Source organism: Ochlerotatus camptorhynchus, unplaced genomic scaffold (genome assembly GCF_037179485.1).
Source record: "Ochlerotatus camptorhynchus isolate MF236.1 unplaced genomic scaffold, CSIRO-AGI_Acam_v1.1 ptg000203l, whole genome shotgun sequence".
NCBI classification, from domain to species: Eukaryota; Metazoa; Arthropoda; class Insecta; order Diptera; family Culicidae; genus Ochlerotatus; species Ochlerotatus camptorhynchus.
This window is the reverse complement of record NW_027040693.1, coordinates 604,984-621,114: the sequence shown is the minus strand read 5'-3', so window position 1 is coordinate 621,114 and position 16,131 is coordinate 604,984. Positions and strand designations below refer to the sequence as shown.

At 38.1% G+C, this 16,131-nt stretch overlaps 1 protein-coding gene across 2 annotated transcripts in view; it reads left to right on the top strand.

Moving 5' to 3' along the window:
• LOC135702945 (metastasis-associated protein MTA1-like) overlaps window positions 1-16,131 on the top strand; it is a 273,632-nt gene that overhangs the window by 156,423 nt on the left and 101,078 nt on the right. For both annotated transcript variants that reach the window (XM_065224002.1, XM_065224001.1), the window contains exon 3: window positions 5,509-5,616. In XM_065224002.1, the coding sequence (XP_065080074.1) occupies window positions 5,509-5,616 (108 nt within the window). The remainder of the gene's footprint in view (window positions 1-5,508; window positions 5,617-16,131) is intronic.

The window sequence follows — 16,131 nt, the reverse complement described above, 5'->3', positions numbered from 1 at the left end:
ATTGCTCTCACTTTTTAACCGTTGGGTAGAATTTAATGAAAATTTGGGTGGATTTAGTTCATAGTGCATTATTAACATCCTGCAAGTTTTAAAGTCCTGTGATCAAAACTCGCGGAAATGGAGTCGAAAGAACAGCTCGTGCGTGATAAAATCTTGCGCATTCATCACGAGAACAAGGATCTCTCGCATCGTTCCATCGCTAAAACGTTGGGAATCGCGAATTCCACGGTGTCGCGAGTGATTAAGCGGTTCGAGGAACGGTTGACCACCGATCGGAAGCCCAGAAGTGAAGGAAAAAGTATTCCGTACAACACCAAAAATCACAACCGCGTAGTTGGGGCCGTCAACCGAAATCCGAACGCCTCCGTTAGGGATGTGGCTAAGAAGCTGCACCTAAGCCGAAGTTTTGTCCAGAAGGCCAAAACTAAGGCTGGGCTTCGAACGTTCAAGGTACAAAAGGCCCCTAATCGCGACGAGAAGCAGAACAAGTCCGCCAAAACCCGTGCCAGGAAGTTGTACCTCAACATGCTGACGAAAGTTGAATGCTGCATCATGGACGACGAAACATATGTGAAGGCCGACTTCAAACAGATCCCCGGCAACCTGTTTTTCACGGCCAAGGATGAGTTCAGCGTTCCGGAGCATGTCCGCACTCAGAAGATGTCCAAATTTGCGAAGAAATTCCTGGTTTGGCAAGCCATCTGCACGTGCGGGAAGCGGAGTGCACCTTTCGTGACCCAGGACACGATGAACGGACAGGTGTACATAAAAGAGTGCCTCCAGAAGCGGCTGCTTCCTCTCCTGAAGGCCCACAACGTCCCAACAATCTTCTGGTCGGATTTGGCATCATGCCACTACTCCAAGGACGTGCTGAAGTGGTATGCGGACAATAAGCTCAATTTCGTGCCGAAAATGTTCAACCCTCCCAACACTCCGGAGCTCCGCCCCATCGAGAAGTACTGGGCGATTATGAAGCAGCACCTTCTTAAACGACCTAAGGTAGTGAAGACAGTCGAGGAACTGAAGAAAGTATGGGTTTACATGCAAAAAACGGTTGATCCACATGTTGTGCAGAATCTTATGGCCGGGGTTAAGGCCAAGGTGTGGGCATTTGCGTATGGACTGTAAATAAAATACGATTAAAATGGTAAAATGAAGTTTAATAGTTATTTCTCAATCCCTGAAAATTTGATGGCAATCGGATGAAAACTCGAATTTTGCGAATCAATTTTGTGTGTGGCAATTTCATCGTGGAAACCCTTTATAAAGGGTGTCCCACATCAAATTGCACCACGAAAAAAATACGCTGTAGAAAATTACCCATTGGGTATTTTCTCTTGAAAATTTGGGTAGAAGTAGTTTAAAGTGTATTGTTTACACTGTATTTTTATCGCTGTCAGTTTCTCGAACGTTGGAAAAAATGGCGTCACCCGAGAAGCAACGTCGCGAATTTATTGTCCTCAAGCACCTGGAAAATCCTCAACTCTCTCATCGGGACATCGGAAAACAGCTCGGAATCGTGCAGTCAACGGTGTGTCGTGTGATTAAACGTTACTACGAAACTCTGAGCATCGAACAGAAGGAGAAATGCGGTCAGAATGGATGTTCCATTAGTGATCAGGATCACAAGCGTGTCGTGAACTTCCCTGGGCATCAAGTATGATTGTACTCACTCCACATTTGAGGATCACTAGTTGACTTACTCACTGGACTGAAAGATTCATAATTATTATTAACTGGCCCATAATTGTGCGATAACTGTAATACGGATGTCTATTGGATAAAACATCGTATGGATCAACGAGTTATTTCTTAATATATAAACCGAGCAATTTTGTTGAATTATAGTTTCATCGCAAATTTACACTTGGTCAAGTTAAAAAAAAATGAATACTTCCTTTTATACTGAATATTATAAAACCGGTAATTTCAAAATAAAAATTCACTGGCCACCGTGAGAAAGGAGTCTACGATTTTCTGCTAAGCAGGCAAAAATGGTTGCTACTAGGCCACCATGCTCCTTACACCACAACAAGCCATTACGAAAGACGTGAAGCTATTCAAATGGAATCTATTTGTTAAATTATGTGGTCGTGTTGAAAAACAAAAGAGGCTGCTCCTCTTTAAGGTGAAGAAGCCTGGGATTGAACTCACGATCTTCTGCCCAGTAAGCAGGACCGGTCGGCACTAGGCCAGCAACCTCTTCATGTCACCAGGGCATTGATAAATGCGGTCGATCCGATCGACTGTTTGCACTCTAAAAAGCATTAGAAATGCCATATGAACCGAAAAAACACGCAACAATGCATGAAAAAAGCTCGAAGAGTCCAAAACTGCCCCATCACTTCAAGCTCAAGATCACACATCCCGGACACTGCTGAGCAAATCCACGCCAAGCAGAGACAAAAATAAACGAATTTCAGATTTTACCTCTATGGGCATAATATTGAATCTATGCTGGAATTAGGCCATTTTTACTCGCGCCTTATTTTCCAAAATGGCGTATTTGCATGTACTCTTTTGATATTGTAGCTCTTAACAGTTTTGTTCATTTTTTGTCCATAATTTGTGAATTTTTTTCAGTGTGTATTTTCTTTATACTGAAAAGGCAATCCAGTTTCCTAAATCTTTGTATCAGCCGTCATATCGATTAGATGAGCCGTTTTCATGCTAGGATTTATTTAAAAAAAAAACGTCGAAGACGCCATTTTGCCCCTAGTGAACAATTATGCAAAGTTTCATTGAATTCGGAGATGGTAAAGTTGTGATCGATTCGTCACTTGGCGTTGATTTGCTCTGCTGTAACATCTTTCTTGAAATTGGAACTCCCTGTTTATGTGTTGTGACAACCGGTATGATTAATTTTTTTAACGCAATTAAATTCCTAAAAAGACCAATCAAAATAATTTTTTTTAGAATAACTTTAAAGCTTACAAACTCCGGGATCATTCATTAGTAGTCTCAATACAACCCTCCTTTCAAATGGTGAAGGTGTAGAGAATGCCGATTGTTTGATTAAATATTTCGAAATAATGAGTAAAATTGGATACTAAAGGAAGCTTGAACATTTGGCTAAATACAGGAATCAGTGTGCTGTTTGCTGTCGACAGCAGCAACTGTATTTTTCGCTGCACATCTTTTTCATTGCCGTTGCAAAGTATACAACTGGAGATGTCCGTTCAAATGGTCATGATGATCAAATTCAGCATCGCAAATGGAAGAGCGAAACCTACCATGTGTGAAATTGACAATTGAAAGTGCTGGATGCGGATTACGTACAGATGATAGCTACTTACCGGATTGCGGAGGAGAAAGCAATGTTCCTAAATTATAAGTTAGAATAATCGATGCTTAATGCTTTGCTGCATAATAAAGGTGTATGGGCGCACTGCACTTCCTCAATCGGAAGGGAAACAAATACATGTGTTTCTTATGTAAGATGAATGGGTCATCGGATGAATTCCTACCCAAAGCGAAAGGACCGTAATCAGCCAGTCAGTACAACAGCAACAGAAAGAAGAAAACCAACAACGGAACGATGAACACAGCAGTACGTGCATTGTCAAGGGACAACAATTATAAAGAAACATAGGAAGCGGTTGAGGTGCTGAAAGAAAAGCCAGTGAAGATAGACGTGACGTCCCCGGAGGTCGAGAAGAAGAACTGCGGAGAGCCGCCTGTTTTCAAGCATCGAAACGTCGCGTACTACTTCTACACATTTGGGATAGTCAAAAAGAAGCGGATTAAGGTCAAACAGGAGGCCAAGTGCGAGCGATGGAGCAGGGTAAACGTTTGGAAGTTCAAAGGAAATTGCATAGATGGCAGAAAGCAGAAGTAAAACTCAAGTCGTCTCCCAGGAATTTTGTTATTATTATGAAATAATTTACTGTTTATCGGCTCCGTGGATTCCTTTTGAACACTTGAGCCTTAATAAATAATCTGATTGGAAAACAATAATATAACACATCCAGGAATCAAGTTATACCATTGACAGACAGCCATAATGGTTTTATCGTTGTACTCTTTCCTCGATTGCGTGTCGATACAGTAAAAAAGCTCGCTTCTCGGGAATGGGACAGGCGTCCAGTTTCCCAACATCGACATGCAGCTCGCAGGCTCGGTAGGTTGAAGGTTAAGGAGTTCAAATCAAGCAATAATTGTTTTGTGTTGTTGTTAATTTATCAAGGCTCAATTTCCGTACCTTTTATTTTGTAATTAACATCGTGTCTTAAAGTTAAAGTTAGAAGATTACTCGTGGTTTACTCGAGGTTAAATTGGTAAACAGTATGGAAGATGGTCTAAGCAATGTATGAATCCTGATGAATGCAGGTGGCTTAGTGGAATACCTATATAAAGAAAGAAATAAGGATTAGTAATTTCCATTTAATTCCACACTACCTTATTTGCTTATCCTTGACAGATACGCGTATTTCGTCTACGATATGCAGACTTCTTCAGTGTAATACTCGACTGAATTAGTATGGCCATAAGTGTCCCCCTTCAATATGCTCCTCCTATCCCTATTTCATGTATCTAAAACTAGTGGGACAGCCTTAAAACAGATAGGCTTAGTAGGTTCGGCTTCGGCTTAAGTGCCGATGAACAGGCTTGCCTATCAGGGTGAGAGCTGAGCAATAACAATGATAAATGACAAAAATATTGTACGATTACAGTATCCCCAAACCAGAACTGACTGACCCATAATAGTGGGGTGACTGTAGGGCACATGACTGCTTGGGTAATACCTTTACCTACTATCGTCAGGGGGTAAAGTCCTTGTGCGTTCATTGCATGAGAATTAGATTGATGCAAAATTTGAATGCAGTGCTCAATCGGTTTCACATCGGGTCCTGATTAACTTACCAAAATTTAAGCTCATTTGGTTAGAAACTGACTTGGCACAAACCATTTGAAGTTTATATAGAGATTACTATGGAAAAAGCAAACTTTGGGTTCATTGCCTTCTAGCCTTTTTCCATATTGCACTGTCAAAAAGTTCTACAGATATTCTTATGGGAAATTTTCTCAGCTACAACTTTGCAGAAGATCGTTTTCGAGACAAACTTCAAATTAAATATTTATTAATTGTTTAAGAGATTGATGATCTTATGGCATGATCAAGCAGCAGTTTTGTGCCATGATTTTTGTGCTCTATTCTACGCTACAGAAACACCAATGTTGCCTGCTGAATAGTTCATTGAGCATAATCATAATAGGGGAAAAGTTTTCTTCGGTAATACCTTAACCTATTATCGTCAGGGGGGTATATTTAAATTTTGCATCAGTCTAATGAGGATACATCATGTTTGCCAAACATCCTTTGACCAAAATTGAGTGCTGAAGGGCATTGCAAGCCGCCTGATGCCATAATGTACCACATATAAACAATACATATTGTTAAATCGACAAAACGTTTGTTGAATCTACACTTGTTCGCTTCCATACTCTTAAAATTAATCGTGTCGATACACTTCTAATCCTATTATTTTTCCTGTCTCATTTTTACAGTGGCCACATCAGAGGACTCCCCCGTAGCAATGAAGCTGAAAAAGATGTGGCTGAAAACACCGGTCGGCGAGGAGCAAGCCGCCCAAGCAGTACTAGACCCTGCCCTAGGTAGGTTCCACCACCATAATCGCCATTCTTTCTGGTATCTTACATACACCGTTGATGCTGAAACAAAAGATGGGACAAAACCTGTTATTAGGAGCTAATCATGCTATTAGTCGCTTCTTTGAGCTTATTATCATGAGAATGCTCATGATCTTGTTGTGCTGCCTACTGGCTGTGCGGATGACGTTCGTTCGTCAGCCGTTAACCATCGCGTCGTCGTCGATCATCAGAGCAAGAGAAGTGGATTGAAAATTGCAACCAATGCAGTTTGATACTTACTGTTACACATACACAAATGTAGTGTGTAACTGCAGCGACCACTCTTTTTTTTTTGCTCTACCGTGTCTACTCTTCTTCGAGTTGGACTTTTCGATGTCTATAATTATATGTGCATTCGACTCCTCTATAAATTAGAACATCGCTGAGTCGTTGTTGGCTGGTTCGTTGTTTTGAAGAAAAACCGGGCTTTGGCAGGCAAATGAATGCGTCAAGGGCGTGTCGTGTTTCGTCTTGAAATTCATCATCATCTAGTCGACGAGAGTTAGTAACGAGAATCGTCGGAAGGTTCTTCTGCCCAAACTCGAGACGACGGTCAAGGTTCTTTTTGGTTGCTTTGGGGATTTTCTCCCGGCGTGGAAGTGGATCATCTTCATCGAGCCTATACGATGAAATCGCTGAGGAAGAGATGAAGTAGGAAGGACGAGGAAGAAAACAAGAAGCGACAACGTGGATTAAACCGGGTGGGTCATCGACTGTAGTTACTAAGAGAGCGAGCAAGAGAAGGCTACTTCAGACGGGACGACCATACCGATTTGCATATATCTTGGATATGCGGCGTTGCTATTGTGCTTGTTTCTGCAAATTTTCAGCGAACCGGTATTCTGAAATGATGGTTTATTTTGATACATTCAGCTGGATAGAAACTTTTTTAATCGTTTTTTTTTTAATTACCCACAAATCAGCTTTTGTGGAATAAAAATTGTCATATCCAGACCGTTTGTAGCACTTGGGTTGTGTGCTATCCACAAAAAATAGTACAATACCGGATATGGACAACAGGTATACACTTCCACCTTCGGGTTTCCTCTTTAAAAGCAGGGGAATGTAAAATGAAGAACCCTTAGCGAAAAAAAAAACTCGTTTATCATTCACCAGCAACCGCGCGCCAGCCTTCTACCCTAGCATTCAAACCTAGTCGAGAGCATGCACATCTGTCTTCCACTTGATGCTGCTGCTGCGAGCAGAACCGAATCGAGAGGGAAATTTTTAATTTAAAACTTACGAGTGCGCCTGGCTGCTCACTCGGATGGATAAATGTAAAATTTAAACAAAAAAAAAAAAAAAACAATAGAATGATAAAACCGAGCAAACGGGAACAGTGTAGATGTCAGCAAATACACTAACACATTCATACGGCCACGTGTTTGCCAGTAGTCGCCAACATCGAAAAGGTGTAACTCGTGTTTAAAGATAACGTTCGGTTGTGTATTTAAATTCGAGCAGCAGGATCAAACAGGATTCTGGCACAGCAGGAATTCAATTATGAGATACGACTGTTGACGGTTCAATTGAAACGTAAGGTTAAGGCAAGCTCAGAGAGCTTCAAGGTTCAACTCGATTTTCTGAGAATTCCTCTAAATTTGAGAGTGTGGGATATCTCTGGACATGTCTAGGCTTTAGTCCAAGGATCCAGACCTCGATTACAGTGTCTTTTTCATACTAGGTAGTCGAAAGATACACCAAATTAACGCCAGAAATCAAAAGTTGTCTAATATACCATTATGCAGGGCTGGTAGCAGGTCACTTTTTAGTGACTTGGTCACTATTTTGAAGCCAGTCACTAAAAAGTCACTTTTTATACCAAAAAGTCACTAATCTCATTATTTCTCTAAAAATAGTCACTAAAGTCCCTTTTTCACTACTAAAATAGAGTGAAATTTAAAAATATTAACAAAATGTTTAAGTTGAATACTTGGCACTAAGAAAGTCTACAGTAGTTTTTACAAAATATACATTTCAGTGAACCGTAAAACGTTAGAACACCAGGAAAACTATTGGGAAATGCCTTAAATTTCGATTAAAAATGATCGGGGAAAATATACCTCCTTTCCCAGAAAATAAATTGTAGACCTTGGAAACTTTACAAAGTTATTTGTCTGTGATAAATTTTCAAAAGTCTTTCAAGGATGATTAAGAACTTTAAAGAATTCAAAGTAAATTTTAAAGGATTCTAGGGATGACACCAAGATATATCAGAAAAGAATACCAAAGTACAGACTACGAAAGTCTCATGTAAAATTAAGTGCTCTGAGGACCGATTTCTTCATCTCCGCTTAAATCTTAAAAGGTTTACCTATATATCGTCGCTTTTGGTTATTGTTTACATTATTAGAGACGCAAAATTCAGCTCCGAACAATGTTGGAAATAATTCCAATTCAATTGAGAGTGCATTTTAACGAGAGTTATGAGAAGAATTCTATGATGATTGGATGAAGATTCTAGGACCAATTCTAATATGAATTCAAAATTAGTTCTGAAATTTTGCTTAAAAGAGCTCTGCTGAAAATTCAATGAAAATCCCGTGAACCTCAAAGATGGTCTCTGCGGATAGTTCTAAAAGAATTCTGGGGTGATTTCTGAAGATATTTCCAAGAGAATTCTAAAGAGTTCAAACTAAATTCCGAGAAGAATTACAATGGAATCGAATTTTGAGGGTTCAATCTCAAAGGAATTCTGAGAAGAGTTTCAAAGTTACTCTGTGATGGATTTTTGTTGTGAGAATTCTGAGGAAATACTATGAGAATTCTAAGGAGAATACGAATTGAATTTCCAATTGAATGCAGGGGAGAAGTCCAAGATTATGCTAAGCAGAAATTTATTAAATTTCTGAGGTTAATTGCATGGAAATTCTAAGGAGAATTCAAATAAATTTAAAATGGCTTTATGGAAGGAGCCTTCGGGGAGTTCCTAGAAGAATCAATAAAAAATCGAAAATAATCTACTTAAACTAATAACGTGTTATTACTTCATGCGTGACTTAACGATTTACATAGTCGGAGATGCTTAACGTCAAATAACAGACTTAAAGTGATAGATGATAGACGATGAGATTCAATTATAGAGTTGATAGTTACGTTATAGTACGTTAGTGTAAAAATTGTATACACAAAGTAAAAAACGAGCAAAGGACAATTTTGAGGAAGGTACGAATCGGGTAGTTGTTTACGTCAGATGGCGACTTGAGTGTGAAACAGTCGATAGAACTATTTACGCACATCGGAGGTACATGAGAAAATCGGCGATCATCCCTTTGCCAGTGGTGGCAGGGGGAAACACCTCTCACCAACCCTCATTAACGGATGGGCTTGGTAAAGGAGATGCTCTACCCTATTCGTAGCTTCCTCAAAATTGTTCGCTTTCTACTTTCTATATACAAATTTCACACTGCCGTACTATAACGGAACTATCAACGTTCTACTTTCATCTCCTAATCTATCGTATAAAATGTCTTTAATTCTGATATTTGATTTGGTTGGAAATGCTAACATGAAGCTTTAGTGTGATAATTTATTAGCTAGAGAATGATCTTTAGAAGAGAGTAGGTGGATACTTCCGTTAGAGTACGGCAGTATGAAAATTGAATAGAAATTGAAAATGAACAAAGGGCCATTAATGCGACAGTTTTTAAAGTTAGACGCACATCTTTTGCCTAACCCGTACGATGTACGCGGGACTTGAAGTATGTCTCCAAGTCTACAGGCAAAAAATGTGCGTCCTTCTTTTGCTCATAAACTAACTGCGGCTGTGGAATAGTTCTAGCGACGTTTTCATCACTACCTAAAGCCCCACGTTGCGAGAGCATTTCCAGTCGATGGTGTATTATAATGCAATTCTTCTTTACCCAACTATTGTGTTGCTCCTCTCGTCATGACCAACGTGATCATCTCAGAGAGAAAGCAGTAGGGTGGTTGTTGCGTGCTGTACCATCATCAGCATTGTTGACGGCTACTCAGTTAGCGATAGGTAGTGATGAAAACGTCGCTAGAACTATTCCACAGCCGCAGTCAGTTTATGAGCAAAAGAAGGACGCACATTTTTTGCCTGTAGACTTGGAGACATACTTCAAGTCTCCGCGTACATCGTACGGGTTAGGCAAAAGATGTGCGTCTAACTTTAAAAACTGTCGCATTAATGGCCCTTCGCTCATTTTCAACATCTATTCAATTTTCATACTGCCGTACTCTAACTGAACTATCCACCTACTCTCTTCTAAAGATCATTCTCTAGCTAATAAATTATCACACTAAAGCTTCATGTTAGCATTTCCAACCAACTCTGAAAATCGCTAACTTCGCTAAAAAACACTTTGAATGATATTTGATGCTAAACAATTCCAACTACGAAAATAATCTATTCCCAAGATATTTGTTGATTGTTCTATAAAGAATTTCAAGAATGCAATATTACAGGGCTGGTAGTGAGTCACTTTTTAGTGACCAAGTACTTTTTTCAAGCCAGTCACTAAAAAGTCTCTTTTTTTTAAGATCAACTAAGACTTTTTCTTCTAATACGTCACTATTTTCAAATTGTTTAGCGTGAATTTATTCAACACACTAAGATTATTTCACCGAAATCTGTGAAATGTTTGCCAAAGATTTTCAGGGAAATTTATCTTCAATAGAATTGAGAGCTTTAGGAAAGCTTCATGAACATCAAGATCAGAGAATCAAAAGGCAGTTCAGATAATTTCAAGAAAATTGTAGAAACCTTAAACAAGTTCCGGAAACTTCAGCAAAGCTCCGATAGAGCTTCTGGAACGTGATAAAAATTATATGAACATCCGGAAAACGTGAGAGTTTATTAAGGGTGTTATATCATGGATATTTTAAGAACATTAAAAAATGGGAAAATTTAGCTAAGTTGATTAGATAATATCAACGAAGTTCCATCAATTAAAAAAAAAAAATGCGAGAACTTTTAGCAAGCAGCGATAATTATCTTCAAGAAATTCAAGAGAACTTAGAATTTAGATAGTTTCACGATATTCAGCGAAGTTCCGAGTACTTCGAGGACGATCAGATAGCTTCATTAACTTAAGCAAATTTGCAGAGACTTACAAGGAATTCCGTGGAATTATGGGTTATTCGAAAAATTCTATGATTGATCCAAAATCGTCATGGAATTTTGAATATATTTATGTTAGAAAATTTGCCGGATTATTCAAATTTAAAGAATTTCAGGTAAACATAGATAAGTTCAAGGAAAATAAGAGAGCGTTTTTAATAGTTAGAATACTTAATGAAAATTGTCGAAACGTCAAGGCAAATCAATTAATTTCATTAAATGTGCGGGTTCCTAAAATATACTAATATATCTAGAGAACTTTTAAAAAAATCAGTAATCGTTTAGGTAGTTTTAATAACACCAGGAAAGTCTAGACTATTAAAAAAGTTTTAAATAAGTGAAATCATGAGAACTTCAGTGAAAATCATAAAACTATATTAATTATATTGTTCTAGTTCCATGACAATTGCGGAAGTACAAAAGTTCCAGAAATTTAGAAAAACTTCGAAAACTTCACAGAAGGACAGTGGTCTTCAGAAACATTTCGAGAACTTCATACAAATTTATGGAGCTTAAGGGGAGATCCGCGAACTTCAGGAATCTTCATGCGTTAGCGTTAGCGTTAGCGTTATCGTTAGCGTTAGCGTTGTTATGATATACTTCGTAGATTGGATACTAGCGACACTCACGTCTCTTCTAAAATTCTCAGTTAGACTACTTTCAGGAATAATGCTGGGGAGTAACATTGGTTCCAATCTAAACAAGAGTAACAGAAGCATGACTGTCGCTATTCCCGGCCACGCCCATCTTTACCATAACTAGGGATAGGGAAGGAAATGTTGATGTAATACTTACTTAACGAGAGGCCACCGACTTAGCGACACCCTCATAAGTGCTACGGAGTTGGAGGGTTGGGTAGGGTATTCGGTTAGGATTCACCTCAAGTTGGCGATGCAACCAAAATTATGTATTGTTTATTTGTTGTTTATTTAATCTCTCGATAGCCGGCTATCGAAAGAACATATTCATTTTATTTAGTGATCATGAATTTTAAGAGTCATGACGGAGAGCTTGGGATTAAACCCATGATTTTCTGCTCAGTAAGCAAAAACGATCCCTCCAGGGCCATCGAGCATCTCAGAACCATAACGCTTCGCGACAATACAGGACTACGTTTTCGCTTGATATGCATATGTTTCCGAGGTTAATGTTCAATATCAAATATACAAATGATGGTGGCAATTTATTGTGCTGTGGAAGAGCTTGGGGTTAAATCCATGATTTTCTGCTCAGTAAGCAAAATCGATCCCTCCAGGGTCATCGAGCATCTCATAATCCACAGCGCTTCGCGTCAAAGTACGAATATATGGATGATCTATCTATTATTGAATAACTATTATTTACGATAATTACATGAAAGAAATAAAATATAAACTACAAACAAAACGTGACTACTAAAATCTCAAAAAAATATTCTTACAAATATATTTCACGCAACCAGGAATCTCAAAACCATTAGACGCTATAATGATACTCTGCACATGTTAGACACAAGAAGAGGCCAAAAATCAAGCGTCCGACACACAAAACCCGTCAAATCCACTTGCAGTCACAATCAACGATTCTACGAATCGCGAGTGCTCACGAATCATAAAACCGCAGACTACGGCACTCTGAAATCGAAATTGACAGGCTCTATGCGTCAAACACCCGCCCTCCAATTTCCTCCCGCATCCAACAACACAAATCTCCATTACAACATCTAACGAATTCAAAACTCCGAAAATCTGCCTATCTTTCCATTGGGCCTGTGGACATGCGTTAGCTCGACAAATTACAGCGTGAACGTGGCTCTTTGAAAAGATGTCCAAGACAAAATTGTAGAAAACTGATAGATGGTATCGAAACAAGTAAACAAATAAATTGGAACGAACTCACCAAATGAACGATGGTTTGCACGTGAAGCCAATACTTGAAAGACTGTTGCATCTCTTAATTCTAGCTAAACATTTCATAACATTCCTTCGGATTTTCAAAGAAGCTCTTGCACCTGCTTCCAATCAGAATCATCGATTATGATAAACGAAAACACTTTGGAATGCATTTCCAACCGATCACTTTCACTTTCTTGCACTAAAATTAGAAAACGCCAAGAAAAAATAAAACCGTAAATTTGACACTCGGAATTTTTTCGCGTCCGTACAGAAGCAGAGCACACTTCGATCCGCGAACTTCAGGAATCTTTATGAAGCTTAAACATTTTAAGGACAGTTCAATTAAATTCAGCGCAGAGTTAAGAACTTCTCCGGAGAGAAACTCAAAAAATATATTTAGGAGCTATGCTCCTCTTTTATTCACTGATGGATTAAGACTAATTTACAAATTCAACTTATGCTACGAAGTTAGTTCTTGGTTAGTGTGGGAACAATGCGGGTGTTTATATGTTTCTGCTAATGGCTGCTAATGCGTTCTGGTGATTCTCCTGCTGGTGACATCATGCTATCGATGATCGTCGTGATTCCAGCGAAAGTGATCCAATCTGGCTATCGTCTGACTTGACATACAATCAGCTGACTCGGCTAATTGATGTAAGTGTTTATTGTTTGGAATCTAGTGTGATGGTGGGAATCTGCTAAATAATGGAGCGGGTCGCGTAGTTACTAACTGCAGCTACAACAAGCTTCATGAGAACTGCAAAAACGTTAGAGCAGTTTTGAGAATTTCAGAAAAGAACAGAGAACCTCAAAGCAGTTCCGTTAACATTAGAGGAGTCACATAAAGTTTAAAGAACTTCAGCGAATTGTTAAACCTTTAGAAGAGATTCATGATCGTTAGAAAATTTAAGGAAACTTTAGGAAGTCCTATAAAGTTCAGGGAAGTTTAAGAATTTGATGAGTAGTATTGTGAGCATCAGGCTAGTTTCGCAAACTACAAAAGAACTTCAAGGCAGATTCATTTACTTTAGGACAAATTTGGGATGTTCAACAATTCAATTTTCTTTTAGTTTTCCTCGAAATTACCTTGAAATTCTCCACAATAAGACACCCTTTGGAAAGATTATCAGAATATTCATTGAATTCATTTCAGATTTCCTTTTGAATCTCACTCCTTCCCTTGGAATTCTACTCACAATGAAAGTCTCCTAAGAATTCATCGGCATTTCTACTCACAAATTCCTTAGATTTCTTCTCATAATTTGTTTGGAAAACTCTCCTGGTTTTTTTTTACGAATTCCTTTGAAGATGTTCTGGAGTTATTCTCATATTTAATTGTAATCCTTCTTTGAGTATCTTAAAAAAAAATTCCAAGGACTTATGCTCCGAATTTGTTTTTTTCCCACAAACTTTATGAAATTATCCTCAGAATACCCTTGGAATTTTCCTTTGAAGTTCTCAGGAGTTGTGTTCATTAGAAATTCTTAGAGTTTTCAATAAAATTTACTTTTAATTCAATTGGGTTCTCTAAGGGTATTGAGGTAAATGCGTATTCGTAATCTCCATTAAAAATGAAACCCAAACCCAAAATTTCATCAATTTTGGTACACTGGAACTATTTTAAATAAGTACGATTACATTTGTAAAAATCACCTTATTAGCGCCCCTCGGGTTCACTTTGTATGGGATCGAGCTGTCAGTATCAGTTTATATCGAACAGTGAAGTTGTTATTTTGCTTTAAATCTTGATTTAAAAATCGAGATCAAAGTGTGTGGGTTCAAAAAAAAAAAATATCGCTGTGCTCAGAAAACGAAACTCTCTCGGATGATGTATAAAAAACGATATATTTTTCAAATTTTTTGTCACTATTTTTACAACTATTAGTCACTATTTAGTCACTATTTAGTCACTTATTTCTTCAACATGGTCACTAAAATCAATATATTTGATAGCAGTGGTGGCTACCAGCCCTGATATTATTTTTTGTAAAAGCTTATTTGCCTCTAAGGGGAAGGGGAATTATTCTAAAAAAAGTTCTTGAGATCATTCTGAAGAAATTCTGTGAAAAGTTCTTAGCGAATTATCAAAGTTATCTACCTTTATATATCAAAATTTTAAAAATTTCAAACGCAGAATCGAATTCAATATCATAAAAAAATGGGAATTACTATTTGCTAGTCATCATGTACAACGTAAGCAAAAGTAAATTATTAAAATTACTTCAAATGCTCGTCACAGGAGATTCCGTTGAGATTCGATTAAATAAGAGGAATTTATGAAATTTGATTTTAAGTTCCATGACATAAAAAGTTTATTTCAATATCAAACCGTATTTCAATTTCTAAGTTACCATTCATTTAGTATTTACAAGTCACTATTTGGTCACTGTTTCCGAAATTTTAGTCACTAAAGGCACTACTATGATATCGCATCAGCACTACCAGCCCTGATACGGCAACCGGAAGGGAAAAGGTGGCAGACATTATCAAGTAGATGAAACTATCGAAGTTCGCTAATAAAAAAACCGGGTTTGGCAGGCTATCTGTACACCTGTGGCTTGAAAAGCAACATTTTCATTGCAACCGGGACCGTCAACCAGGAAATTTACGTGAACGAGTGTCTGGAAAACCGTCTGCTGCCTTTCCTGAAGCAACACGATTGTTCCGTGCTGTTTGGCCCGGATTTGGCATCCTGCCATTACGGAAAAAAGGCCATGATGTGGTTTGCCGCAGGTGCTCTTCAAGGACAAGAACCCTCCCAAAACGTCAGAGCTCCACCCAATCGAAAAAATATTGGGCCATTGTCAAGCGGAACCTGAAGAAGACTCAAACAACTGTTGAAAGCGAAAGACCCGGCAATTTAAGAGATGAACTAGCCTATGGCTAAAAATCTCTTTATTAAAAAAAAAAAAAAAGGCCCGGCAATTTGGATTTGGTCGTCCGGAAGCTTCGCTGAATATTTTTTTTCTGTATTTTATATTAATTGAACATAAAAATGAAAAATAATTAGGGGCTGTTCATAAACTTGATTCTTCCCCCCCCCCTCTTCTACCTCTGCGTTGACAATTGTCCATACAATTTTTTTTTAATTTGTATGGGCCGTGGATAATTGTCAACCTCCTCCCCCTCTAAAGTATCTACGTAGTTTATGAACTGTTCTGGGGCTCGATGTTTTTAATTAAAAATTTAATCCATTTACACGCATTCTTGTTTGATCCAATTTTGATCGTAACACCCTTTAGCAACGACTCTTTGATGTGACAGGTAAATAGATTGAATTGACAAATTACTGGCTACGATATTGGAAAAAAATCAAATGGGGAGATTAAGTATCCCCACCTTCCTCTATTATGAGCATAATATTAACACATTTCTGAGATTAATTGTATATAAATTCTAAGAAAAAAGTGAATTAAAAATAAAATTATGGATGGAATCTTCAGCAAATTCAAGGTTCAATCATAAACATAATGAGTGTTGTTGAATTTCTGCTGCTTATTTCTCGTCTGCGAATGAAAA